This window comes from Diaporthe batatas (assembly GCF_019321695.1).
Source record: "Diaporthe batatas strain CRI 302-4 chromosome Unknown Contig00002, whole genome shotgun sequence".
Taxonomy (NCBI): Eukaryota; Fungi; Ascomycota; class Sordariomycetes; order Diaporthales; family Diaporthaceae; genus Diaporthe; species Diaporthe batatas.
In genome coordinates this window covers 652,818-678,916 of record NW_025408549.1, presented here as the reverse complement: position 1 = coordinate 678,916, position 26,099 = coordinate 652,818, and the positions used below count along the sequence as shown (strand labels likewise).

Below are 26,099 nucleotides of genomic sequence, written 5' to 3'. Positions count from 1 at the left end.
ATCTATATAAACTTATTCTCACTATATAAATATCTTATTAAGCTAAAAACTATAAAAAAACACCTAATAATTAATATAATAATACTTTATTAATCCTATAAATAAATAAAAATTAATAAAATCTACTAAATTTATAAAAATAATAACCCTATTAATATAATAATAAAATTAATACTAAATAAAGCCTTAAAAACTTATTTCCACTAATAAACTTCACCTTAAAATATAAAAATATATTAATTAAAAGACATTAAAGCCTAATTTTTAAAATTATTTATAAAAATACCTTTAAAATAGTTAATTAACTTAATAAAACTAAAAATACTAAAATTTATAAAAATAAAATAAAAAGTCTATAAACTAAAAGTAGAATAATAATTAAAAAAACTATAAAATTATAAATTATAGTAAAAAAATTAATAAAAATTTAAATCTATATTATACTAATTACCTATATCTTACCTTATAAAATAACACTATTAACTAATAATTAACTTTATATCCCTCTTAAAGGTAAACCTTATAACTAAAGTTTAAACTAATAAACTATACTAATAAAATTAAAAATATATATATTATCTATTATTATATAAACACTTAAATTACTAACTTATATATAATAAATATCTTTAACTAAATTTTATAATTATAACACCTATATTACTAATTTATTTAAAAATATTATACTATAATATAACTAATAATAATAATATAATAATAATATAATAACCTAATAATAAACTTTTATTCTAAAAATTATAAATAATTAAGCTTTTATTTTTATTAAATAATTTATAATATTAAAGTTAAAATTATAAAAATCTACAAAATCTATAAAAGTCTAAATCTATATTTATTTATATTATTCTATAAATAATAAAAACACAAACCTATATATATATTTAAAAATAATTACTTATATATTTAAATTTAGAATTTAAAAAAGCAATCTTTTAAAATTAAAAATTTATATAGAGAAAATAATATATTATTACTAACTTTTAAAGTGATAATTAAAACCAAAACATATAAACTAAACCTCCTAATAATAGCAACAACACTTTATATATACCTTTATTTAATAATAATATAATAAAATAAAAATTATAAAACTCTAAATTAAAATATAAAAGGGTTTAAAGTTTAACTTAATTTTAAAGGATTTTTTCTTATATTTTTCTTTATAAATTTTAAACAAATTAATATAATAATTTTAAAACTACTAATATAAATTAAGTTAATTTAATAAGTTAATAATAATAAATAAATTATACCTACTTATATAAATAAATATATTAAATAAATCACCTTATTAAACATAACTTTACTATACCTTTTAAAAAGCGATATATATAATTAAAATAAATATAACTATATTATAAATAACCTCTATTTCTCTTATATATATATATAAAAAGCCAACCAATACTTAATTTAATTTTTAATTTTCTAAGCCTCTCTTTAAGTTTTCTAACCTTTCTCTCTTTAAATAAATTAAAACTTTATATTTTTAAATTTAAATTTAAAATTCTTATAAATTTTAATATACTTTAAATTAAACTTATAATCTCTTAATATTTTAAAAATATATTAACTATTTTAAATAATAATAAGTTCTTTTAAAATAAAAATCTATCTTTATATAATTATAAATTTAATTATTAATAATTATTTCTTCTTCTATTTATAATAAAGCTATTAGAACTATAAACTTAAATAATAGAGTATAGTTACCTTATCTAACTATCTCTTAGTTTAATAGGCTAAGTAACTATTTTTAAGTAGTTTTATTTAATAAGTGTTTATTTATAAAGTAGAGCTAGAACCCTTAAAGGAATAGTAGCTTTATCTTTATTTATTTTAATTAACTTATATTTATATATAGCTTAAATTATATAGTGAATTTAATACTTATATATAGTACTTACTAATGTTAAACTAAGTAGTTTATAGTTAATAATACTAACTTAAATTAATATAACTTAGTATATTAATATAGGAAGGTGTTTTTAATAATAAATAGCGTTATAAATAGTAATAATAGATTATATTAAACTATACTTAATTTATTTAAATTAGTATTATTAACTTTAATATAAATTAATTTATTAAAGATTAAAGTTATTATAAATTATAAGTTATTTAATTTTAATATTATTAAGTATTATATATAATATTATTATATAATTTAAGTATAAATTAATTAAAATAAATAAAGATAAAATTTATTACTCCTTTAATTAAAAATATATATAAGTTTTAACTTTATTTAAATAAATATTTTTTAATAAACTTAAAAGATAAATAAAACTATTTAAAAGTAGTTACTTAATTTATTATATTATTAAATTAAAAATAATTAAATAAAGTAATTATACTTTATTATTATATATAATATTTAAATTTATAGTTTTAATAACTTTATTATAAATAAAAAAATAACTATTAATAATTAAATTTATAACTATATAAAAATAGATTTTTACTTTAAAGAAAAGTTATTAATATTTAAAATAATTAATATATTTTAAAAAATTAAAGAATTATAAGTTTAATTTAAAGGAAATTAAGATTTATAAGAATTTTAAATTTAAGTTTAAAAGCTTTCTTTAAATTTAATTCCTTTAAAAGAAAAATATTAAAAGATTTTAAAAAAGTTTAAATAAAGTTAAAAATTAAATAAAGTTATAATATAATAAAATAATTAAATAAAAATTAATTAAAATTTTATAATTATAAATTTTTAACCTTATATTTAAAAAGTATAAATTTATTATATAATTTATATAAATTAATTAAAATAAATAAAAATAAAATTATTATTTTTTAATTAAAAATATTTAAATATTTTAATTTTATTTTATAAATAAATCTTTATTTAATAAATTTAAAAATTAATAATTTTATAAATAAAATTATTTAAAAATAAATATATAATTTATTATATTTTAAATTAAAATATACTTTATTATTTAAATTTATAATTTTAATAATTTATAAATAAAATAAATATTATTAATAATTAAATTTATAATTATATAAAAATAAAGTTTAATTTAAAAAAATTATTAATATTTAAATTTATAATTATATAAAAATAAAGTTTTATTTTAAAAGAAATTATTAATATTTAAAGTAATTAATGTTTTTAATAAAATTAAAAACTTATAAATTTAATTTATAAATAATTAAAATTTATAAAGTTTTAAATTTAAATTTAAAAGTTATTTTAAATTTAAATTCTTTAAAAAACTATTAGAAAGATTTAATTATAAATTTAAATAAAATAAAATTAAATTATAAATATTATAATTATAAATTCTTTAATTTTATTTTTTAAAAAATAATTTAAATATATAATAAATTAAATAATTATTTTTAAATAACTTTATTTTTAAAATTAATAAATAAATCTTTATTTAAATAAAATTAAAACTTTTAAAAATAATACTTTTATTTTTATTTATTTTAATTAATTTATTTAAATTTTATAATAAATTTAATATTTTATATAATAATATTTATTAATATTATATTCATTTATAATTTATAATATTTTTAATTTTTAATAAATTAATAATATTAATTAAAATTAATATAATTTAATATATTAATATAAAAATATTTTTAATAATAAATAATATTATAAATAATTATAAAATTATTATAAAAACTTTATATAATAAATTTAATTAAATTAACTTTTAAAAATATATTATATTTTCTTTTTTAAAACTTTAACTATTTACTTTTAATTTAATAAAAATTAAAAAATATAAACTACTTATATTTTTTAATTTCACTATTAAGCTAAAAGTAAATAGTTAGAGTCTAAAAGGGATAAGATATAATATATCCTTTAAAGATTAACTTAATTAAGTTTATTATATAAGTAATTAAAAAAATATAAATAATTTATAATATTTATAATAAAAGAATATTTTAATAAGAATAATAGTAAAAATAGGTAGTTTAAATGTAGGTGGGGTATTTTACTATTAATTTAAAGATTATTTAACAGCCTAAGCTGTTTAGAGTTTTATTAAATTAGGCTACTGGCCGACTAGCCGATTTTAATAAGCTAAGTTCATGTGCGGCCTGGTTTGGCTCAGTTTGGTCCCGACAGGACTTATACTTCGATGACCGAAGCTCGCATTGCCAAACCCAAATCAATCTCAACTGGTTGTTACCTGTCTGGTCCCACTATGCCGGAATGCCGAAAGTTTGTATGAACTCATCGAAGTGAACACAGTGCACGGTCCGGGCTCGGTGTAACCATTAGTATTTGCAAGTCATAAACATCAAATTACATCGCTTTCAGCACATCAGCAGTCTGTTCAATTTTCTCTTCAGCCTGGAGAGACTGAAACTTCAAATTTCGCGCACAACGTTTTGAAGCAAAACATTTCATGCATAGCCACTTAATCATACCAACTTGAACATGTCTATGCAACTAACTCTTGAGGGTCAGTTAACCATGGCACACACTAAGCATATGATCTAGCTGACTCGCATTCAGATCGTGCGGGATGTGAGGCTGCTCTGTTTGATTGGGCTGAGAGCTTTGATTCAAAGGCAGGCATCCTAGGACCCATGCTGTCAAGGGCATATATCGCTGACTCAATTCCAGGACTGGGAACGTCTTCGAACTTGTGTCGCCCCGTCACTGAGAGTAGACTACCGCTCTTTTCTCAACAAGCTATGGGAAGACATGGCTGCTGATGAGTTCGCGCGCATGGTTTCAAGTCCTCATGTGCTGGGTAGCCCTTTACTGATGACCCAGCATTTCGTGGGGACATCTAAGTGGGAGAAGATGTCAAGTGATGAAATCGTCGGACATCACCAGATGCGAGTCGCTCATCAGAAGTATACAGATCCTACTCTTAAGACTGTAGCCATTAAGGGACATTCACATGGGAGCGCAACCATATGGTATAAGAGAGTAGACGGGGTTTGGAAGTTTGCCGGACTCAGACCAAACGAGAGATGGTTCGAATATGATTATGATAAGATCTTTAGAAACGAATCGGAAGAGTAGGACGATATTAATGATACTTAAAACACCATGGAGACAGACGAGGCTTCATTGTTGGCAACAGATAGATATCCGAGTCTTGCCTGATCGAAGACATTATAAGGAACCTTTAGTAAATTGATGGCAATACGTGTTTTCAAGACACAAGCATCTTGATCAGACTGATTATTAGCGACACTGATCTATTCACCTTGGGTGTCTCTTATCCTGAATCTAATCGCGGTACTAAAAAATGTTGCAAATGACCGCTGCGCTGAAAACCAGATTCTCAAAGTCATCAGATCGTGCCTGCTGAAATCATGTTGTGACACACAAGACTAGCTAGGAATGTATGGTATCCGTAGGTAGAGCAAAAGTATACCTAGGTAGGATGCAACATTGAAAAGAACTACCAGGCTGTTATGGGAACCCTGGAAATTCTATGTAATTTCAATTCACGTTATGTGGTTTCGCTTCTATTCCGTATGTGTCCGAGGACATACATGGCAATTAAGGTTATAGGATGAAATTTACTCCGTGATGCGCGGCGGACACGAGTATAGGGCCCGAGCACGATTAGTGGCTTTAGTAGATTACATGGAGTGCATCAACTCATGGGCGTGCTTCTTCTTGTCATCCGTCCGTCGCGGACCGGAGTTCGGTCGAACAAACCCGAATACATGTGACTTAGAAGTCGGATGCCAATGACCGGTGATCACATGCGGACGAAGATCCAAGGATGAATAAACAAATTGTAGCAGCTTCTTGGTATAATAAATACGGCAACCCGGGCGTCGTAACAATACGATCAGAACTTTTTAACAGGTAAAATATGAAGAACATTTGAGAGCCACGAGCCTTTTCTAATTGCAGCAATAGATTAACAATTTCGTTTTTGAAGACTGTATACCCAGCAGACATAATGGCATCTCCATTCCGTTTGGATGGCAAGGTAGCCCTCGTCACTGGTGCCGGCCGTGGAATTGGAGCATCCATCGCCATCGAGCTGGCTCGCGCCGGAGCGAAGGTGATTGTCAACTACGCCAGCTCGAGCGGACCAGCCGAGAAGGTCGTAGCTGAGATCAAAAGCCTTGGATCAGATGCCGTCGCGATTCAGGCAAACGTGAGGGACGTAAGAGAAACGATCCGGCTGTTTGAGACGGCAAAGGCAGAGTACGGCCGGATTGACATTGTCGTTTCCAATGCCGGAGTTGTCTCGTTTGGGCATTTGGGAGAGGTCACAGAGGTGAGTGTTCGGGGGATAAAAACGAGTCAGTGGAATTGGAACTTATATACATACGTCTCAAAAGGAGGAATTCGATCGCGTCTTCAGCCTCAACACGCGCGGCCAGTTCTTCGTTGCCCGTGAAGCGTACAAGCACCTCAGCCGGGGTGGACGCATCATCCTCACGAGCTCGAATACGGCCGAAGGATTCGTGGTACCCAAACACTCACTTTACTCTGCATCTAAAGGTGCGATCGAATCCTTTGTGCCCTGTCTGGCGCTTGACTGCGGTAAGAAGAGGATTACGGTAAACGCTATTGCACCCGGCGGTATCGTGACGGACATGTTTCACGCCACCGCAAAGGACTACCTCCCACACAGTCAGGACATGTCTGAAGAACAGATCATGAAAGTGAGTCCATTCGGAGAGATCCCAATGCCCTCCCCCTTGCTAATGAGCAATGGACGGGAAGGTCGTCGCATCAGTCTCGCCCCTTAACCGAGTTGGTCTTCCCATCGATGTTGCACGTTGTGCCGTGTTTCTCGCAAGCAGCGAGGGAGAATGGATCAACGGCAAAATCTTGCGACCGGATGGCGGTGCTGGAAGCTTCCCTAGCGGTGAGAACTGATGGAAATATCGTTTGAAGCCTGTGTAGGAGTACCTAGGTAGTGATTATGCCAGTAACTTGATTGATGGTAGTTCTCTTGCCAACAATGGACGTAATTTTGAACCCAATGCAGTAGCGATTGTACTATGACAACTCGAAGGTAGAACGAGATGTCCGAATACTTCTCCTAGTAGGTAATTACGTGCTTGCTGTGGATAGCAAGGGATATGACGCAGCAGGCGCAAGTATCGAGATTGCCAGTAGACTACAAACAATAACAGGTCAAAACACTGTGCATGAAGCGAAACACGTCCTGAAGTCACGTGCCACTCTGTGATGTGTTGTGCCGTAACATCCAGCTACTACATCAGACCCTCATGCCTTGATCGAATGACATTCGTGGCGGGAACGACGAGCCTCGTTTGTTTCACCGAGGAGGGTACGACTCCAACGGAGATCAGGTACAATGTAGTCCAGCCCGTGGTTGTGGCGCTCGGATGACCCCACAGAATGGGATGCACGGCCCTGGAGCTGCAAAGGTGTTCAACCATGTCAACGTACGGAGTACTCGGGCCTCGGCCAGGGCAAGGTATCCGTAGGCTTCGATGAAGAACCTTCCCGGCCCGCAGGTCGCAGGGGCAGAGGTGGTGGCGTGCAATGGACACGCCCCCCCCCCAGAGCTGCCCCCCCCCGGACCTGAGCTTATTTGCCTTGGCCTTGCTTGAAATCCTAGTGTATTGATTCGGCACCTGGGCACCTACTAGGGGAAGGAAGGGAGGGGGTGGCGCTGGGCGTACTGGCGGACAGCACTACTGTGTACTCGGTAAGATGGTAGACGTCTTAGCCTAGCTGCCCAGTTGCTGGCTGCCTAGGGCTGGCTCATTTGCTGGCTGCCGGCTGTGAGATGACATGGAACGACCTCATCTGTAGATTGGTGGACTTGATATCGGAGTGGCAAGCTTGATAGATGGCGTGGGGCTAGACAGTAGTGTCGCTATTCGCGCCTATTATCGATGCCACTGGGGGGTCCCGCCCGGGGCGTTGGATCCTTTATTCCCGTTCCTGTTCCTGCAGCGGTATGAGGCCCGGAAAGGTCCTGGTCTTGGCAAGTTGGTACAGAGTAAGGGGCGCGGGAGATCCCTATGGGGCACGGAGAAAACATCTGAGGCAGTGGGCAGGCGTGCTGGCGTCCCTGGCGTCGCGAGCCCGCTTGGGCCCAGGGGCGGGACCTGCAAGTTGCGAAAACAAGATTGACATGTGGTGTGTGCGTCGAGTCCCTGACCATGCTGGTGATATCCCGCCGGGTTTCCTGAGTCGGGTGGCAGGTGGGCGACCGCAGAGCTGGCAGGCTGGCCGTACCACAGTATAATGTGGTAGGCACTGCGAGTGAAGGCGAAAGCATGTGTCCGCTTCGGGAAGTCTGCGCCGGGCGCGAGAAGACGTCGAATCTACCTGCAACACTGAGAGGTTTCCGACACCCGCCAAGATTGTCTGTCGTGTCGATGCTGAGGATGGATGTTGTGTGGTCAAGTATGCGAGGGACAAATGCACGAGACAAGCAGACACAATGCGATACCGTGCCGTGCTCTGCGGCCTGGCGGGCTCATCAGCCATGCGGTCGGAAAGAATACAACCAGGAGTACTGTGCAGTCTTATTGCCGTATTACACAAAGCTGGTGGTAAACTGGTAAACAGAGATTGCAGGTGGGTGAGCAGGCACATGAGGCGTGGCACAATGCGATCTGACCGCGGCAAGGCACCGTGGGAATCTGGAAATCAACAAAGACTTGGCGAGATTTCCTGAAGTTACGACTCAGGCCCCTCCCGCCTGCAGCTGCCTCGGAGGTTTGTTCCTGTCCTGCATGTGCACTTTATGCAGGCCAATGTTGTCGGGGTGGAGGGTCATATACGCTCGGTATTGTACGGTGAACATATGGGTGCTTAGGTGCTTGGGTGTCTAGTGCCTAGTGTCTACTCTTAGGCCCGGCCACAAACAACCCCCACCCCTCAGTCTCAGTGCATTGCCTACTACGGAGTAGCTGAAGAAGGAGAACGGCCCCTCTCCCCGGCCCCACGTCGCTTGCTCTGGGGCTTGGCTTCGCTTTGCCAGCTCCATTCTCAATTCTACTGCCACCACCAGTCTCCCATTTCATCCCAAAGCCGCCATCCCCGCTCGCCAGAGGGCTGCCACACAGACAAGAAACGCCCCGTGCCGATTGGACCAGGACAGGCCGCCAGGGCTTACTCCCAGGAAGAGTGCCTACCTCACATCCCTCTCCTCCTCTGCCTTGCCTTGGCTTTGCCTGCCTGCCTGCCTGCCTGCCTGCCTGCCTGCCTGCCTGCCTGCCTGCCTGCCTGGACTCTGTCGTGTCATGCCAATGCCCATGTTGATGGGGCCAGCCTGCCAAGCCAGGCCCGCAATGCTCCTGCTGCCACTACTGCTGCTGCTAGAGCTGTCTTGTCTTGGTCACTGTCCGTACTAGACTAGACTAGCCCTCGTCCTGTTTGTCTATCACGGCCGTCAAGCCTCCTCCTCACATCCGACCTCTTCACTCTGCTCACCACAACACAAGTCGACCACGGAGACCCGGGCTTGGATCATGCTGAGCCGTGGGGGCACCCGACCCACATCTCTCGATACACCCCGACCATACCATACCGAGCAGCGAACAAGATCCAATTGCCACCGGCAGTCGTCTGTTCTGCCAAAACCACCACACTTGCGGCTCGGGCTGAGGCTCACCTCTCTCTGACCTCGACTTTCTACTGTTGCCACCAGCACGGCTGGCCACAGAGAGGCTCATTTCGGCTTCGGCTTGCGCCAATGCCAATAAGGATCCAGTGCGACGCCGACCCGTTTGTCCGCCTGTCTTGCCGAACCCACTTGAGAGCCTCGCCTATGCCAATCTGAAGTCGGAGAAGCCAGCCAAACCCAATTGCGTCGGCCTCTGATTCGCAATCCGCTCCCCACCACGCCGATCGTGACTCGAGAGTTGCAGAACATCGCACCCGTGGTAGCGACTGCATCGCACCTGCGGCCCGAGGGTGGATACCGACGCATTCGTCTGGAGCTTCTGGACAGTCTGGAGCCAGCCCGCCTTCTAGAATAATTGGCACTTCTCTTTCAACCTACGGTGGACGCCAGCTGGTCGCCTCCGCTCCAATGCGCATCCTTCACACCTCCGCGAATGTGGCCCGGTCTGTCGAGCATTCATCCTCCCGGAATGGATGCCCGCCGCATGTCTCCAGACGGTTCCTCTCGTCCACCTCCCCGGCCACGCCGGCCTTCGGCCTCACTTAGTTCTGTACCCTTGCAGCGAACATTCGACCCGGCCTCTGGCGGAGCACCGGTACTAGGTTGGACAAGCCCCTTGCTTTAGCTCCTCTACTCCTGATCCCGTCCCCAGCACACACGCAGTCGGGCCCTCGTGGGAAACGGCCAGCCTTGCACCCAGGATTGGAGGTTCCGTCCCATTCGTCTCTTCCCCTCTGGTCACGTTGCCGCTCCGCATGCCGAGGAACGATTGACTAACTTGCTTCAGGGGGCGTCCCACGCAGGACCTCTGCGGGCAATCTTCGCAGCACGACCTATCGCCCTGGGAACCCCACGGGCGCCCAAGCCACCGTGAGGGCCGTCACACCAGAGCCCACCGAAGACGGCGCACAAGAGCCCATGGCCACAAACAACTACGGTGAACCCGTCACGCCCCTGCCAGGCACCGCCGTCAACACTCCCATCGGCCCAACCTCGCCGCGAAGCTCCTCACCAAGGGCCATACCGAATGTGCCCGGCAGCGCCATGTCCAGTTCCTCGAGTACTGCCCGACGGCAGGGTGTTGTCTTCAACGACCACTTCCCCAGCTCCCTCGACAGCGCCTCCTCGAGCCCACCCGCGAGACCCCAGATCCGCCCTCGGGGCCACACACTAGATAGCCCGTACCGTCAGCCCTCCGCCGCGCCAACGCCAGAGAGCTCAAGACATAGGGTGGGGTCGGTGTCATCTTCTGGCTCAATGGGGTCGATGCCGCCTCACGAGGACGCGTTGCGCGGGCCTTCCCTGCCACGGCACTCCCCAGCGATCGAATCCGCCGGGTATCCTTCCGTCTATCCTGCGCGACCCACTGATCTGCATATCCATACCGGGGTGACCACAAAGGAAAAGAAAGGGCTCACCCGCGCGAAGCTAATGAAGCGAATCTCCCGACCAACCTCCCCGATGATGTCGCCACCACCCTCTGTGGACTCGCTGCCTCTGCCCGTACCGACCGATGATGCGAACAAGGTCCTGCTCTTGATGAAAACTCTGTGTGGGCGCATGAGGGGAGAGGCTTCGTATCAGAACGAGGCCAATGGCCAATGGCACTCGGGTTTGTGCTACATAGAAGAGGAAAAGGGCAGTCTCATGTTCGATTCCGGAGAGCATGGCCCGTTTCACACGTCCGTCATCTCTGACTTGAGGGGCTGTCGAGTACTCCCTGTGCACAAACCAAGCCTAGAACGGCCGTGCCTTGAGATCATCAACTCCCACACCGGCGTGGAGGTGCTTTTGTGGCCTCACGCCGCAGAAGAATTGGATCTGTGGCTTGCTGCCCTGCTCTGCTGGCAGCAGGTCCGGCCGAGTGCGATGCGAGTCAACAGCCAGTCAACCACACCAACGTCACAATACAGACCCGAGTTGATGCGAAGAGGATCATCGACCCCCTCGAACTCTGCCACAATAATCAAAGTTAGCAGAGTCTCGATATGGGACAAGGGTGCTGCTCATTCACCTCGCGCGATTGTCAAGAGGACCTCTACGCGGGACTTGCGGTCGCCACAGACGGGCTGGAGGAAAGTATCGTGCATCCTGTCTGACAACGGCGAGCTCAAGCTCATCTCGGAGAACGATGTCACGGTCCTCTGTATCATCTCCCTCTCCCAACTATCACGATGCGCCATACAACAGCTGGACAAGTCAGTCTTGGACGAGGACTTCTGCATATCCATCTTCCCAATGTACTCCTCGACATCTACTCAGCTCTCAATTTTCAGGCCCGTGTACATATCCCTGGACCACAGGGTCTTATTCGAGGTCTGGTTTGTTCTGCTACGCGCCTTCACAGTGCCCGAGATTTATGCTTTGGACACGGAAAACGACGACCAAGTTCTCGAGGTCACGGACTTCGACGCAGATCTCCCTTTCCAGATGTTCAGGGTAGAGAAGACGATAAATCTGCGCGTAATAGAGGCAAAAGTAGGCGGACCTACCTCGCCTCACACGGCCTCGCGAGACCGACACGGCAGGAACCACGACGACGCCTTCGTGGGGAATTATTTTGCGGAGGTCATGCTGGACGGTGATGTCCGTGCCCGGACCATCACAAAAACCGACACGCGAAATCCATTCTGGCGAGACGACTGTGAGTTCGCAGACCTGCCTGCGAACCTACCGTACCTTTCAGTCATCCTGAAACGGATCGATGGAAACCTGGAAAGCATGGCACACCAGCTACAGGCATCATTGGGCTTGCCGAGGACGGGGAATCTGACGGAGGTTTCTTGCGGCTCCGTGGATCTTCCATTAACGCAGCTTGAACGAGGAAAGGATCACGAGCAATGGCTTCAGATTTATGATGAGCGCCAACAGTCCATCGGAACCATGCTTTGTAAGGTTCGCCACGAGGAGGTCGTGGTATTTTTGGCCAGGGACTACCAGCCACTGTCCGAGATGCTTCACAAGTTCAGCTCCGGGCTGACTGCGCAGATCTCGGAAGCTCTCCCAGGACAACTGCGACGCTTGGCAGAAATCTTCCTGAATGTCTTCCAAGTGTCGACTACTGCGAGCGATTGGTTGATGGCTCTGGTGGAAGACGAAATCGACGGCATCGGGCAGCAGTCTCAAATGAGGAAGATGAGATTTAGCCGTCGTCTCAAATCCAGCGAGAACCTGGATGTCTCAAATGCCTATGAGCGAGAGGCGCTTCGCGACATGGGCAAATCCCTGGCTGGCGAGGCCAATCTACTTTTCAGGGGCAATTCTTTACTCACACAAGCCCTAGAGTTCCATATGAGACGTTTGGGAACTGAATACATCGAGGAGATCCTGGGCGACAAGATCTTTGAAATCAACGAGATCAATCCAAACTGCGAGGTTGATCCTGGGAAGTTACAACAAGGCGAAGATATCGGCCAGCATTGGGACCAATTGTTGCAGTTTACAAACGAAATATGGGACTGCATCGCCAAATCAGCCAACAGGTTCCCCCCAGAACTCCGACACATCTTGAAGTACATCCGCGCTGTTGCGGAAGACAGATACGGTGACTTCCTCAGGACCGTGGCTTTCACCAGTGTCTCCGGCTTCCTCTTCCTGCGATTTATCTGCCCAGCCATACTCAACCCGAAATTGTTCGGACTGCTTCGGGACTACCCACGTCCCCGGGCCCAAAGAACACTGACTCTCATCGCAAAGGCATTGCAAGCGCTTGCGAATCTTTCCAACATTGGAAAGAAAGAAGTCTGGATGGATCCGATGAACCGTTTCATCAGTTCTCGCCGCCAGGCTCTCAAAGACTTCATTGACGAGATATGCGCAATACCAGCCGAACGCTCGAACTGCATCTTGCCCGCGTCCTACTCGACCCCAATCACCATCCTAGGCCGCCTGTCACCTCTGGCTCGTGAGGGCTTCCCCTCCCTCCCATATCTGGTCGATCATGCACGCAGCTTTGCCCTTCTCGTCAGACTGTGGGTGGACAACCAGCCTCTTAGTGGTGACGCGGAGAACCAGTATGATGGCGAACTCCTCAAATTCCACAGATTATGCGTTAGCCTCCAGCAACGAGCCGACCTCTGTATGGCGCGCATCGACAGTGTTCGCGCAGCGGACATTGAGAATTCAAGCCAACGCACAGACTCGGACGGCGCACTTGCTGATGCCACAGAGCACGTAAACCTCGCTGAATCGATGAATACGTCCCACAAATCCGCTACAAGCACCTCTTGGATGGACCGCGACCGCCCGCCTGGCTCATCTGACGGTAGCTCGCTGGACGACACTCGAGGCCAAGGGCTGCGTTCTCACCGCTCATCTGAGAGGTGGGCCAGTGGCCTACGGCAAGCTGTGGGCAGCGCTGGCGAGCTCTCGGACCGCAAGTATCAGCATGGTTCCATGAAGTCCCTTCGGAGTGGGAAAAACGCGAGAAAGTTCCTATCCGGTTTCCTTCGCAAGGTCGATCGGACAGACAGTCCAGAAGCTTCGGGCTCAAGTGGAAGTCCTTCGGTATCGCCATGGCAGAATGGAAGTGGTGATAACAGCATCGCTTCTGCGTACAAATCAGGGTCTGGCTCGACAACACCGACAGGCACGTTAAAGGGCAGAGATAAGGAAAAGGGGAGGAGCACCTTTGGCGGCCTTGCCGAGGCCTGGAAAGAATTTGATCCGTCCAGCAGGCATTGAAAAATGATTTCACGACAGTCCGCAGACCGAAACCATTGTGCTATCATTGAAAAGTCACTGCACCAACTTACCATTCTTCTTCTACCCCCCATCTTTTACCATTACTACTACTATTATAACGAAAGTCAACGGCCGGGAATGTGATGGGAGTTCAAGGCGAGGCGCGAGAAGATAAAAGAAGCCAGGAGGCATTCTGATGCGTACCACAGGGGCGGCCATTCGTTACCATTTCTAAAAGCAATTACCACATTCACGCCGCGTGTCGCCATCCCCAGTCATCTATCCATCAACCTGCCTCCGTTGTGGTGCCTTCGGCCGAAAGGGAGGCGGGCAATGAGGCGCCCAGGAGTACAGTCTCTATCCTCTTCCAACTTCTCTCCTTTTTTCTTCCTCATGTTTTTGTCATCGGGTCGGCCTCGAAAGCTCTTGATTCACGATACCTATATTGCAACTCCTTTTTTATATACACATATTCTGGTTTGAATGATAGATTGGGGGTTTCTGTCTTGGATAGAGAGATACCACTATCGCCAGCTTTTGATGCTTATTTCTTTCGAGCCTTGTCGTCGTATCGGCAGTGACAGGACATCTAGTTTCATTTCCAAAAAAGATTGTTCTCCACAACTGGACCATGGAGCAACAAAATGGGCTGTGGGGGTAGGATTGGAAGATGTGCATGAAAAGGTTAGTCACTACATGGCAGATAGGATCTTCTAGCGGTCAGGCATCTAGCAGGAAGACTATTCTATGCCTGAGCTAAAACTACTCTATATACTTTTTACTTATTAAAATATAACTTAATATAATTAAAGTTATAAAGAAGATTTAAGTTATTATTATTAAAAGAAGTTAAGTTAATTAAATATTTAAATTTTATATTAAGTAATATAAAAATTTATATTTTTTTAAAAAGAATATATATATTTAATTTAATTTATATAATTATAATTAACTTAATAATAATTTCCTAAAGTTTAAATATTTAATAAGTATTCTTTAAATTAGGTATCCTAGTATATAGGGCATCCTGGATCCTAATCCGCTATGGTAGTTTAGTATAAGCTGTATCCGATCTTGAAGTTGTGTACAATCCACTCCTCTGGGCTTTATTCTGCTGCCGGTTCTCTTAAAGCCTGTGACTCTACTAGTAGGATCCTGCAGCAGGATGCCAGTGCCTCAGCGGGTCAACTGAGGCCCCAAGCTGCCGCAGCCTGGTATCGCGTTTCCTACTTAACAGCGTAGTAGTCTCCGCGAACACGTTTGTATGCAAAACAAGTTATTGCTACTCAACATAGCGGCCTAGGTACGATGGTCTCTCCCGTATCCAACTCGACGCCGGCGCAGAGAGTATTATTGTTTGGTTCACAAGCCTTGGCCATCGATGGCGAACTCTTCCACAAGCTTAGCCTGAAGGTGCACGAGGAGAGCCACCGCTGGTGTTTGGATGTGGTGTCATCTCTTTTCGAAGCCTGGCCAGATGTCATGAGGAGCAATCTTAAGCTGAAAGACGCGGATACAGAAAGACGTCTGAAGGATTTGCATGATGCATTGAGCACGGGCGAGATGTCAAACTCCTTTTTCCCACTCTCAAACTCTCTCCTGACGCCGTTGACCGTTATTACCCACTTAGTGCAATACTCGACTCTCCTGAGAGCATGTCTTCCATGTCTTGAGGCTGGCGAAACAGTACCACTTTCAATAACGAGCAGCACCGAGGTTCTGGGACTCTGTACCGGTATGCTAAGTGCCTTCGCTGTGGGATGTGCATCATCCATAGATGAGTTGCAGCAATTCGGCGCTGTAGCAATACGGCTAGGGTTTCTCATCGGCGCACTGGTCGATGCGGAAGAATCTTTGCCTCCGTCTGACGGCCTGGCAACTTCCTTCTCAGTGTCCTGGACCAGTGCAGATTCCAGTTCTATCGTGGAATCGGTGCTTCGGAATTTTCCTAAGATGAGGAGACTAGCTCCAGGCAGTTATCTGAAAATGTGCTAATCCTTTGATGAAGGCGTACATTTTCATATTTGCAGACGAGAGAAGGTCAACAGTAACGGCCCCGAAGGAAGTAGCGCCCGCCGTAATTCAACAGCTGAGGGAGGCGGGTACTCATGTTGTCGACCTCTCAAAGGCTCTATTCCTCCACAGGAAAGTCACAACACTATCAGCCCGTCTCTGAATGCACTCCCCAACGACAAGATCGAAGTTTCAACCCGCTTACAGCCGTGGTCGGCAACGTTTCACGCCGCCCTGATCAATAATTATGGCGCGTCCGGCTCGAACGCGTCAATGGTCATCACCCAGGACCCGAATGGAAGATAAGCTCGGACGATACCTTATACACAACTGGAAATGTCTTTTCCCACAAGGCAGACAGCAGCCAGCTCGCTCAAAGCTTCCAGAGCTTGTCGCGCCTGAACGGCAGGAGACGATGCGCCCGACTCCTCGAGAGCAATGACGCCGACGAGGTGCTGCAGGGCCGGAATATTTACCGCGCTTGCGAACCAATTGTCGACTTCCAAGATCCATTCCACCAGCTCACCAGGATTGTTGGCGTCGACGGAGAGTCGGCCGGCCGTGTGATAAAATCACGCGACGACGAGGCGTGGGTCGATCCTGTGCTGACCGAGTGCTTCTGCCAGGTCGCCGGCATCTACGTCAACCTGATGACGAGCTCTGACAGCCTTTCCGAACGAGGTATCTTCGTTACTGAGAAGATCGGGCGGTAGATTCGCAACCCAGAAATTCTCTCTAACACTTCCCAAGGTCAGCAATGGGATGTGTTTGCCGTCCACCATCCGGAGGGTGGCGACAAGTATATGAGCGACGTCTTTGCGTTTGACCACCGCAATGGGTCCCTCGTCGAGGCCATACTGGGCATTTCTTACAAGAAGGTGTCTCTAGCTGGCTTCCGCGGTGTTCTCTCGCGTGTCGCTCGGCACGCTACTCAGGAAAGTGCAGCACCTGTGTTCCCAACCTCCGAGCAGTCCCACCAACCGGCAGTGTTGCCTACAGCATCAGTCAAGAAGCATATCGCCAAGAAGGCCCCAAGACCAGCTGGGCCAGACTTCGACGGGAAGACTCGCGAAATCATTTGCAACCTATCGGGCCTGGATTCCGAGGAGGTGCAAGACGAGTCCGACCTCGTGGAGATTGGAATCGACTCTCTCAGTAAGCATGATATGTTTTCACTAGTCTTGAAAGATTTGATTTTCAATCCAGTGTGCTCACTCCTCCGCTGCCTCTCCTCTCCCCGAGGGTCTTCAACGCCCTCTTCACCTAGGTGGGACACCACATGCATTCATATGCAGCCACTTGCCTATGGCTTTTTACGTTTCCAGTGGCCTTCAAAAACATTCTATCCATTTTTGTTTCTCTCATGTTTGCCATCTTGGCTGACTGTCAATCACGCAGTGGCGATGGAGCTGGTCCGCGAGGTCGAGTCTACGTGCAAAGTGAGCCTTGAAAATGAACAGCTCATGGATTTAACCGATTTCCGAAAGTCTGGTCTCGTGCATTCAGACTGCGGTCGGATTAGACTCTCAGCCTGGAGCTGAGACTCCAGACACCGAAGACAGACAGCATCCTCTCAGAGACCCGCGAGCGCAGCAATGAAGCATCTGTCAGCAGCACAGGTGGTCTCGCCCCATCAATCGTATTGGAAACATTTCGCAGGATTAAGTGGGCTACTTAGGTACTGATGACTTTATCGTCCAAGGCCACCTGGCAACATACTATGACAAAGTCATGCCCAGGTAGTCACCGGAGCAGCAGGAAGCCTAGGCAGGCACATTGCTGGTCATATAGCACGTCTGCCAGAAGTCCACACCGTGGTCTGCCTTAACCGCCTGAGCCAATCTTCGGCTGAACAGCGCCAGGGAAAGGCTTTTGAAGCCAGAGGCATCCATATCGAGGACGAATTCTTCACCAAGCTCCAAGTCATCGATACAGATACCAGCAAGCCGCGGCTCGGCCTCTCGCAGGAGACGTACAATCACCTCTTGGACACGGTCACTCATATTGTTCACAGCGCCTGGCCCATGATGAGCCTGGCCCGTCCCGTGCGCATGTATGAGTCCCAGTTCAAGGTCTTCCGGAACTTGATCGACCTCGCACGGGACATCGCTGACCGCTGGCCAGCTCCGTTCAGACCTGGGTTCCTGTTCGTCTCTTCCCTAGCCGTCGTCGCCAACTACCCACTGCTGGAAAGGGGCGGTTGCGATGAACAACACCAACAACACCAACAACAGCTGGCACTCGTACCAGAAGGCGCGGTTGGGGTAGAGGCCTGTGCGGGTGCGGGCTACGCGGAGGCGAAATTGGTCTGCGAGCGCGTGCTGGCGCGCACGCTGGGCCAGTACCCGAGGTACTTCTCGCCCGCGGCGGCGGTGCGCGTGGCGCAGATCTCCGGATCCACGGTGAGTGGCCATTGGAACCATACCGAGTACATACCGTTTCTGGTGCGCTAATCGCGGGTGCTGGGTGTGCTTCCGCAACTCGGAGGCACACTCTCCTGGTGCCCGGTGGACCTCGTGGCCTCAGCTATCGGCGAGCTGCTACTGATGAGGCAAGAAGATGGCGCCGCGGTGAATGAGGTGGGCAAGAACCTGTTCTACCACATCGATAACCCAGCACGACAGCCCTGGGCCGAGACGATCGCCTCCCTTGCGTCTGCGCTGGGCATGAGTGAGGATTCTATTGTGCCATATCAGCAATGGCTGAATCGTGTGAGGCGTTTCAGGGGCTCGGTCAGCGACAACCCGGCCATGCAGCTTGAGGAGTTCTTCATACACTACTTCGTACCGATGTCGTGTGGAGGTCTAGTACTGGATACCACCAGGACGATGGTCCACTCGAGGACCTTTCGAGAGATGGGCCCTGTGAGCAGCAATTTTGTTGCACAGTATGTCGCTAGCTGGAGGCAGTCGGGGTTCTTGCATAAGTAGAAATGACTTTTTCTTCATTGCATCTCTGACTGTCACACAGTTTACGGTGAAGGTTCGAGAAGTGAGTCCTCACAGGCCCCAATTAGAACAGAAGGACGCTAAACAACGTGCCTGTAGAGTTCATGCCTGACGAGAAGTATCTTCTGGGCTAGAGTGCATAGTGACGATATTGTAAAAATATATTTATATATACTACTTCTATTTCGCCCACTCTAGTTTGAGTCCTTAATTTCCTCCCGAAATGCACATGCAGAAAATCAACTGTGCCAGGCACGGGATTGCCATTGAGGACTACACCCAGTGTGGAACTTTCAGTGAATTCGGCCCAGCCACGGCGTGGGTTCCCAGCCTCCGCCATGAGTGTCCAAGCCGCTTGTATATATGAGCTCAGGATAAGTTCTTCCTCGGACAAGTTACATGAACCCATGCCAAGTAGTAGTTGGTGCACCCAGCTAAACACGAAAGCGAGCTCCGATATATGTGTGGGCCCAAGCAAATATACCACATCCGGGGCAATAAAAGGCACCTATAGACAAGTGACCGTGTGGTTAAATACACAAGTATAAACCGGTACCCTATTAGCAGCACTCATTATAGTACTAAATATAATATAATAGATAATAAGTAATATATAAATATTATTAATTATATAAAGGCCTTAGAATTCTATATTATTATATTATAAAATTAAATAATATATTTAATAATATATTTAATAATTATATTATTAAAATTAATTAAGATAATATTTATTTTATAATTATTATTACTTTTTTAAAAAATAATTTAATTAATAAATATTTATATTTAATAAAGATTTATATTTAATAAATATTTATATTTAATAAATACTTATATTTAATAAATACTTATATTTAATAAATATTTATATTAAATAAATATTTAAAAGAAATTAAATATAATTAATAATTATAAACTTAATATATAATATATATAAACTATAAACTATTTATATTTTTAATTCTACTATTAAATTAAAATAAATAATTAAAGTTTTAAAAATAAAATAAAATAAATCTTTTAAAGATTAATTTAATTAAATTTATTATATAAAACTTTTATAATAACTTTATAATTTATATTTATAATATTATTTATTATTAAAGAATACTTTTATATTAATATATTAAACTATATTTAATAAATTTAAATTAATATAATTAATATATTTATTAAGTTATTAAAAGTTAAAACTATTATAAATTATAAGGTACTTAATTTTAATACTATTAAATATTATATATAAATTTTAAATAACTTAAATAAATTAATAAAAATAAATAAAAATATAATTATTATTTCTTTAATTAAAATATTATAATAGGCTATAATACTAGATATAATAATATAGGATTAAGAAAGGTTTAAAGGTATATTAGGTTTAGATTTAATATAAAATTAATTTTTATTTCTTTTTAAAAAGAGATAAATAGGCTTTACTTACTTTTTAATAAGCTTTAAAAAGGGGTATAGCTAGGCATTAAGGTGCTTTTAAAATACTTCCTTATAACTTTTATTTAATTATTATAATTATACCTCTTTTTAGGAGGCTATTTTTAACTATTATTATTAGTTAATATTAATTACTTTTATTTATATTTTTAAAAACTTTTTTATTTATTATTATTAATTAATTTTAATAATTTATTAGATTTTCTAATAATCTTTATTATATCTTTATAGAAATATAAATTAGTTAGTTTTCTTTTTAAATAACTATTTTTTTCTCTTTACCTTTACTTTCTCTTTTTTTTTTCTTTAATAATTAACCTTATTAAGTTCTTAATAAACTTTTTTTTAATTTTTAATATCTTTTAATTATTTTTAATTATTATAAATATTATTAATATATTTAAATAGTTTAAATTAAATAGTTTTTTAAAGGTTTTTTATAATAGTTTTCTATTAGTTAAAAGTTTTTAATTAATAGTTTTATTTTTAATTAATAGGTTTCTTTACTATATAACTTTCTTTCTTTTTAATAGTAATTATAATATTTATAAATAATCTTTCTTTTTAATAGCTTTATATATTATTTTTATTACTTTTATTTAATAGTAAAATAAACCCTTTTATAAAAGTTTTATTAAATTAAGTTTAACTTTTAAGGGCTTTAATAGTAATTATATTAATTCTATTACTTTTAATATTAATAACTTTTCTTTTAAACTATTATAATAAAAATATTAATAATAATAAAGTTTTTAAGAAGCTTTTATTAAAATAGTAAATAAAAACTTATAATTACTTTATATAGCCCTTAAACTTATTAAAAATAGCTATAAAAGTTATTATTTTATTAGAGGATTTAGGTAAAAAGTTTATTAAAGATCCTTTAAACTTTTAAAAAATTTTTATTTTTATAAAATCTATTTAACTTTTAACTACCCTTTTAAAGCTAAAAATATATTATACCTCCTTTTATTAGAATATAAAAAAACTTTTATAATTATTAATTTATTTAATTATTTTATTTAAATTATAAAAGAATATAAAAAGTAAAGTTAAATAATTAAATTTTAAATACCTTATAATATATATATATATATCTTTTAAAATAGGTTAAAAGTATAATACCTTATTATAAAAAATATTTTTATATTATTATTAATTTAAAAGTTTTTATTATAATTAATATATTATAAAATATTATTTATTTTATATTATAATAAGTTTATTTTATTTTCTTTATTAACTTATTATTTAATTAATTATTTTAAAAATCTTTTAATTATTAATTTAATTTTTAATATTTACTTTATAAAGGCCTTTTAAAGGAATTACTAATAATATAAAACTCTATTCTTATTTATTTAAATAAATAAGCTTATAATTTTATAGATTTAGTTAGTTAATATTTTAATAGCTATATTTATTAATAATTCTAATAGTAATCTAATATTTTAAAAGAGTAGAAAACTTAAAATTTAAGAATAGTTTAAAGAGAAATAAAAGAAGTAATGGATTTTAATACTAAATATAAGCTATTTAATGTTTATTTAGAAAGATAATACTAACTTATTTTAAAATTAAAAGATTATAAAAGCTAGTATTTTTAAATATAAGCTATAATAGTTTTATATTCTTTTAATTAATAGAATTTAATTTAGAGATAGTTTAAATAGTATTTATAAAAAATCCTTAAAGATTTTATAAATAGTTATTATAATATAATATATTTAGTTTTTATAAATAATAGGTTTTTAATTTAATATACTTTAATTTAAAGGTTTCTTTAAAAGATTATAAATATAATAAATAAAGCCTTTAAGTTATAACTTTAAGAATATTTTTTACTACTTTAAGAGATAATTTATAGGATAAGAATAGTCTTTTTTTAAAAGTTAATTAGATGTATTATAAGTTAGTAATTAGAGTTATAAGGGTAATATTTAAAGTTTTTTAAAGTAGAATAATAATATTTCTTTATATTACTTTTTTAAAGTAAATTTTAGCCTACTATAAGTTTAAATAATTTAAAAATAGTTTATTTTTAATATATTTTATACTACTTTTATAATAGTCCTCTTAGTTTTAATATTATAATTAGTTAACCCTTTTTAACTATTAGCTAATAGTACTTATTTTCTTAATATTTATTCTTTAAGTGTTTTACTAAGCCTTTATAGCTTACTTATTTAGTTTTATCTTCTTTATTAGCTTTTATTAAATCTATATTTTATTTTTATTAGTTTATTATAAGGTCTTTATAGGTTATTTATTAGTTATTTACTTTATTATTATTTATATTATTAGTTATTTATTAATATATATTTTTAATATTTAACCCTTATTTATTTATTTTTATTTATTATAGTTTAAGTAGCCTTTTTTTAACTCTTTATTTACTTATTTTTAAGTTCTTTTTAAAAATATTAAAGTTTTTCTCTTTATAGTATTTTTAAATAGTTTTATTTATAAATATTTTATTCTTTAATATTTAAGAGTTATATTTATTTAGTTACTTTTTTATTTTATTAAATAATAAAAGGTACCTTTAATTTCTTAATAATCTTAAATCTTCTTTAACTTTTATTTAATTTATTTATTCTTTAAATTTAATAGATTTATAATATCTCCTTATAAACCTTTTAATATTTTAGCTATTTATAGTTTTAACTAATTTATATAAAAATATTATATATTTAAAAGTATTTTTAAAGAGAATTAGGCTATAAGCCTACTTTTCTATTTAAGTTAGGATTTTAAATAAACTAGTTCTTTATAAGGTTAGTTTTTATTCTTTAAATAAAGATATTTAATTATTAAGGATATTTATTTATTAATATTAAATTATTTAGGTTAATAATATATATTATAGTTTTAAGCTTAAATCTTAATAGCCTTTATTTAATTTTCTTAATATTTTATATAAATTTATTAAAACTTCTTTAATTACTCTTCTACTATTAATATTTTTTTATAGTATATTATCTTTAATAGACTATTAGTTATATAAAATTATAAAAGAGTTTATATTTAAATAGTATTTTAAATAGGTTTATTTTAATTATTATATTTTATATTAAATTATATATAAAAATATAATATATAATAGTTTTAACTAGTTTTAAGTATTTTTAGTAATAAATAATTTAAAATATTACTTTAAAGTTTAATTAATTTTTAATTTATTTATTACTTTATAAATAGTAAATAATAGTATAATAGGTTTTAATATTATTAAGTTTATATAATATTTTCTAAAACTACTTATAAAAATTATACCTTAATTAGTAATAATTCCTTATAAGATTTTTATTTATATTTAATCTTCTAATAAAAGATCTTATTAAGTTTTATAATATTTATTATAATATAAATTAAAAGAAAAACTTATTTTAATAAAATAATCTATAATTATTAAAATTAAATCTATTTTTATTTATAATAATAGTTAAAAGTTTAATTATAAAGTTTATATTAAATTTTTATATAAATTCTAATAAAATTAATAATAAAATAAGCTTTTATATAAGTAATAATATAGAGTAAATATATATTAATATATTATATAGGAGTATATATATTTTATTATAAAGGCCTTTAACTTTAACTATTAAAAGTACCTTTTAAAAGAGTTTATATTCTAATCTACCTTTAATATTTATTTAGTAAATTATTATAATAAGTTTATAAAATTTTTATCTTAAAGCCTTTTATTCTAATATATATATATATTTTTAATAAAAGAGTTTATTTTAAATTTTATAATTAAAGTTATTTAAAATAATATTATTTAAGAATTATATTTTTAATTATAGCCTAAATTATAAAGTTTTCCTCTAGGCTTTATAAATTAAATTTATTAGTAAAAATAAAACTCTAAATATATTATATTAATATTAAATATATATACTTAAACCTAAACTTTTATTATAAACTATTTTTATAAAGGAGCTATAAACTTAAGCTAATACTTTATTAAAAGAAATTATTTTTAAAACTTTATATATTATAGTATTTCTAATTATAATTTAAATTTTAACTTACTATTAATCTTTTAAATAAAATTATAAATTCTTTTAATAATTATAACTATCTTTAATTTTAAAATTAAAATTTAATTTATATTTAAAGGCTTTTTCTTAAATATATAATTAAGCCTTTTAAAAATCTATTAGCTAAGTTTATCTTATTAAAGTAATATTTAATAATAAAATTAAATTTAACTAAATATATTAACTATTAAATTTATTTTTAAATTAATTCTTTTACTTTATAAAACTATAAAAATTATTATAATTTAAAAAATAATAATAGATTTTTAAGCTTCTTTAAAATATTATTATTAATACTTAAAGTTATTAATAATAGTACTTAATTCTTATTATAGGTTATTTAATTAAATTTTATATTAAAGAACTTTTTAATTAAAAGTAATAAAATATTATTAAAATATATCTTTAATAATATATTTTTAAAAGATTATTAAAGTAGCTACTTTATTTAAAATATTATATTTAATTTAAATTTAAAGTATTAAATTATAATATTAAAATAAAAATATTATTAAAACTTAACCTTAAATTTTTAAAAGCTTTTAAGCTTTTAAACTTTTAAGTATAAATAAGTTAACTTTACTAAACTTTTAACCTTATTTTATATTAAATAATTACTTATTAAAAGTTAAATAATCCTAAAATATTTTTAATAAACTTTTAATAAAAATTATAAAAATTTAAAAATTTAAATATTATAATAAATAATAAAATAGATTATTTTAAATAATCTTAATTTAATTAGAATTTATTTAAATTCCTTTTAACTAGAAATTTTAAGAATTTAATCTTCTTTAAAAGAAACTATACTTTTAAAATTTTTATAAAGCTTAATTAATAATAATTAATTTATAATTATTTAAATATATTTTTATATTTTTTTACCTTTTAAAAAATTAAAATATTATTTAAATAAATAATTATATAAATATTAATATAATTATTTAAGATTTTAATAATAAATAATTAAAATATAATAAGAGTATTAATTAATTTAAATAATATTATTTTAAATTTATAATAATTATAATATATATAAAATACTATTTTTATTTATTTTTTTAAATATAAATTTAATAATAAGTATTTATTAAATTAATTTTTAAAAATACTTTATATTTAATAGTTAGTTTAAAATTTTAAAACTAATAATAAAAGTAATAATTTTTAATTATTATTTTATTAAAAGTTTAATAATTAATATAAAATTAAAAAGTATTATTTTTTTAAAAGTAAATAAAATTAAAATTTTTATTAAATTTTATTAGGATAATTTATTTAGTTTTAAACTCTTTTTAATTATTTTTAAAATTTTTAATTCCTTTAATAATAGTAAGTAAAGAAATAAA

At 36.1% G+C, this 26,099-nt stretch overlaps 4 protein-coding genes across 4 annotated transcripts; all 4 read left to right on the top strand.

Moving 5' to 3' along the window:
* Window positions 1-4,139: 4,139 nt before the first annotated feature.
* KVR01_001469 (uncharacterized protein) lies at window positions 4,140-5,038 on the top strand (the record flags this gene model as incomplete). The annotated part of the gene is made up of 3 exons (XM_044793183.1): window positions 4,140-4,182; window positions 4,520-4,598; window positions 4,672-5,038. 3 exons carry the CDS (start codon window positions 4,140-4,142, stop codon window positions 5,036-5,038), a joined length of 489 nt encoding a protein of 162 aa, XP_044649424.1.
* An 898-nt stretch (window positions 5,039-5,936) lies between these two features.
* Window positions 5,937-6,868, top strand: KVR01_001928 (uncharacterized protein; the record flags this gene model as incomplete). The annotated part of the gene is made up of 3 exons (XM_044793743.1): window positions 5,937-6,260; window positions 6,325-6,651; window positions 6,713-6,868. 3 exons carry the CDS (start codon window positions 5,937-5,939, stop codon window positions 6,866-6,868), a joined length of 807 nt encoding a protein of 268 aa, XP_044649883.1.
* Window positions 6,869-8,964: 2,096 nt separating this feature from the next.
* Window positions 8,965-15,067, top strand: KVR01_001101 (uncharacterized protein). Its single transcript, XM_044784480.1, has 2 exons — window positions 8,965-10,204; window positions 10,390-15,067. The coding sequence occupies exons 1-2, from the start codon at window positions 10,036-10,038 to the stop codon at window positions 14,283-14,285; spliced, it is 4,065 nt and encodes a 1,354-aa protein (XP_044649056.1). The 5' UTR covers window positions 8,965-10,035; the 3' UTR covers window positions 14,286-15,067.
* Window positions 15,068-16,571: 1,504 nt separating this feature from the next.
* Window positions 16,572-19,228, top strand: KVR01_001646 (uncharacterized protein; the record flags this gene model as incomplete). The annotated part of the gene is made up of 6 exons (XM_044793489.1): window positions 16,572-16,574; window positions 16,652-16,979; window positions 17,049-17,453; window positions 17,697-17,794; window positions 18,038-18,704; window positions 18,786-19,228. The coding sequence occupies 6 exons, from the start codon at window positions 16,572-16,574 to the stop codon at window positions 19,226-19,228; spliced, it is 1,944 nt and encodes a 647-aa protein (XP_044649601.1).
* Window positions 19,229-26,099: the final 6,871 nt, after the last annotated feature.

Excerpts from the sequence above, each read along its gene's own strand:
- KVR01_001101 (XM_044784480.1), top strand. The coding sequence starts at position 10,036 with ATGTGGCCCGGTCTGTCGAGCATTCATCCTCCCGGAATGGATGCCCGC. Across the intron at positions 10,205-10,389 it reads TGGCGGAGCACCGGTACTAG|GGGGCGTCCCACGCAGGACC; the intron begins GTTGGACAAGCC and ends AACTTGCTTCAG.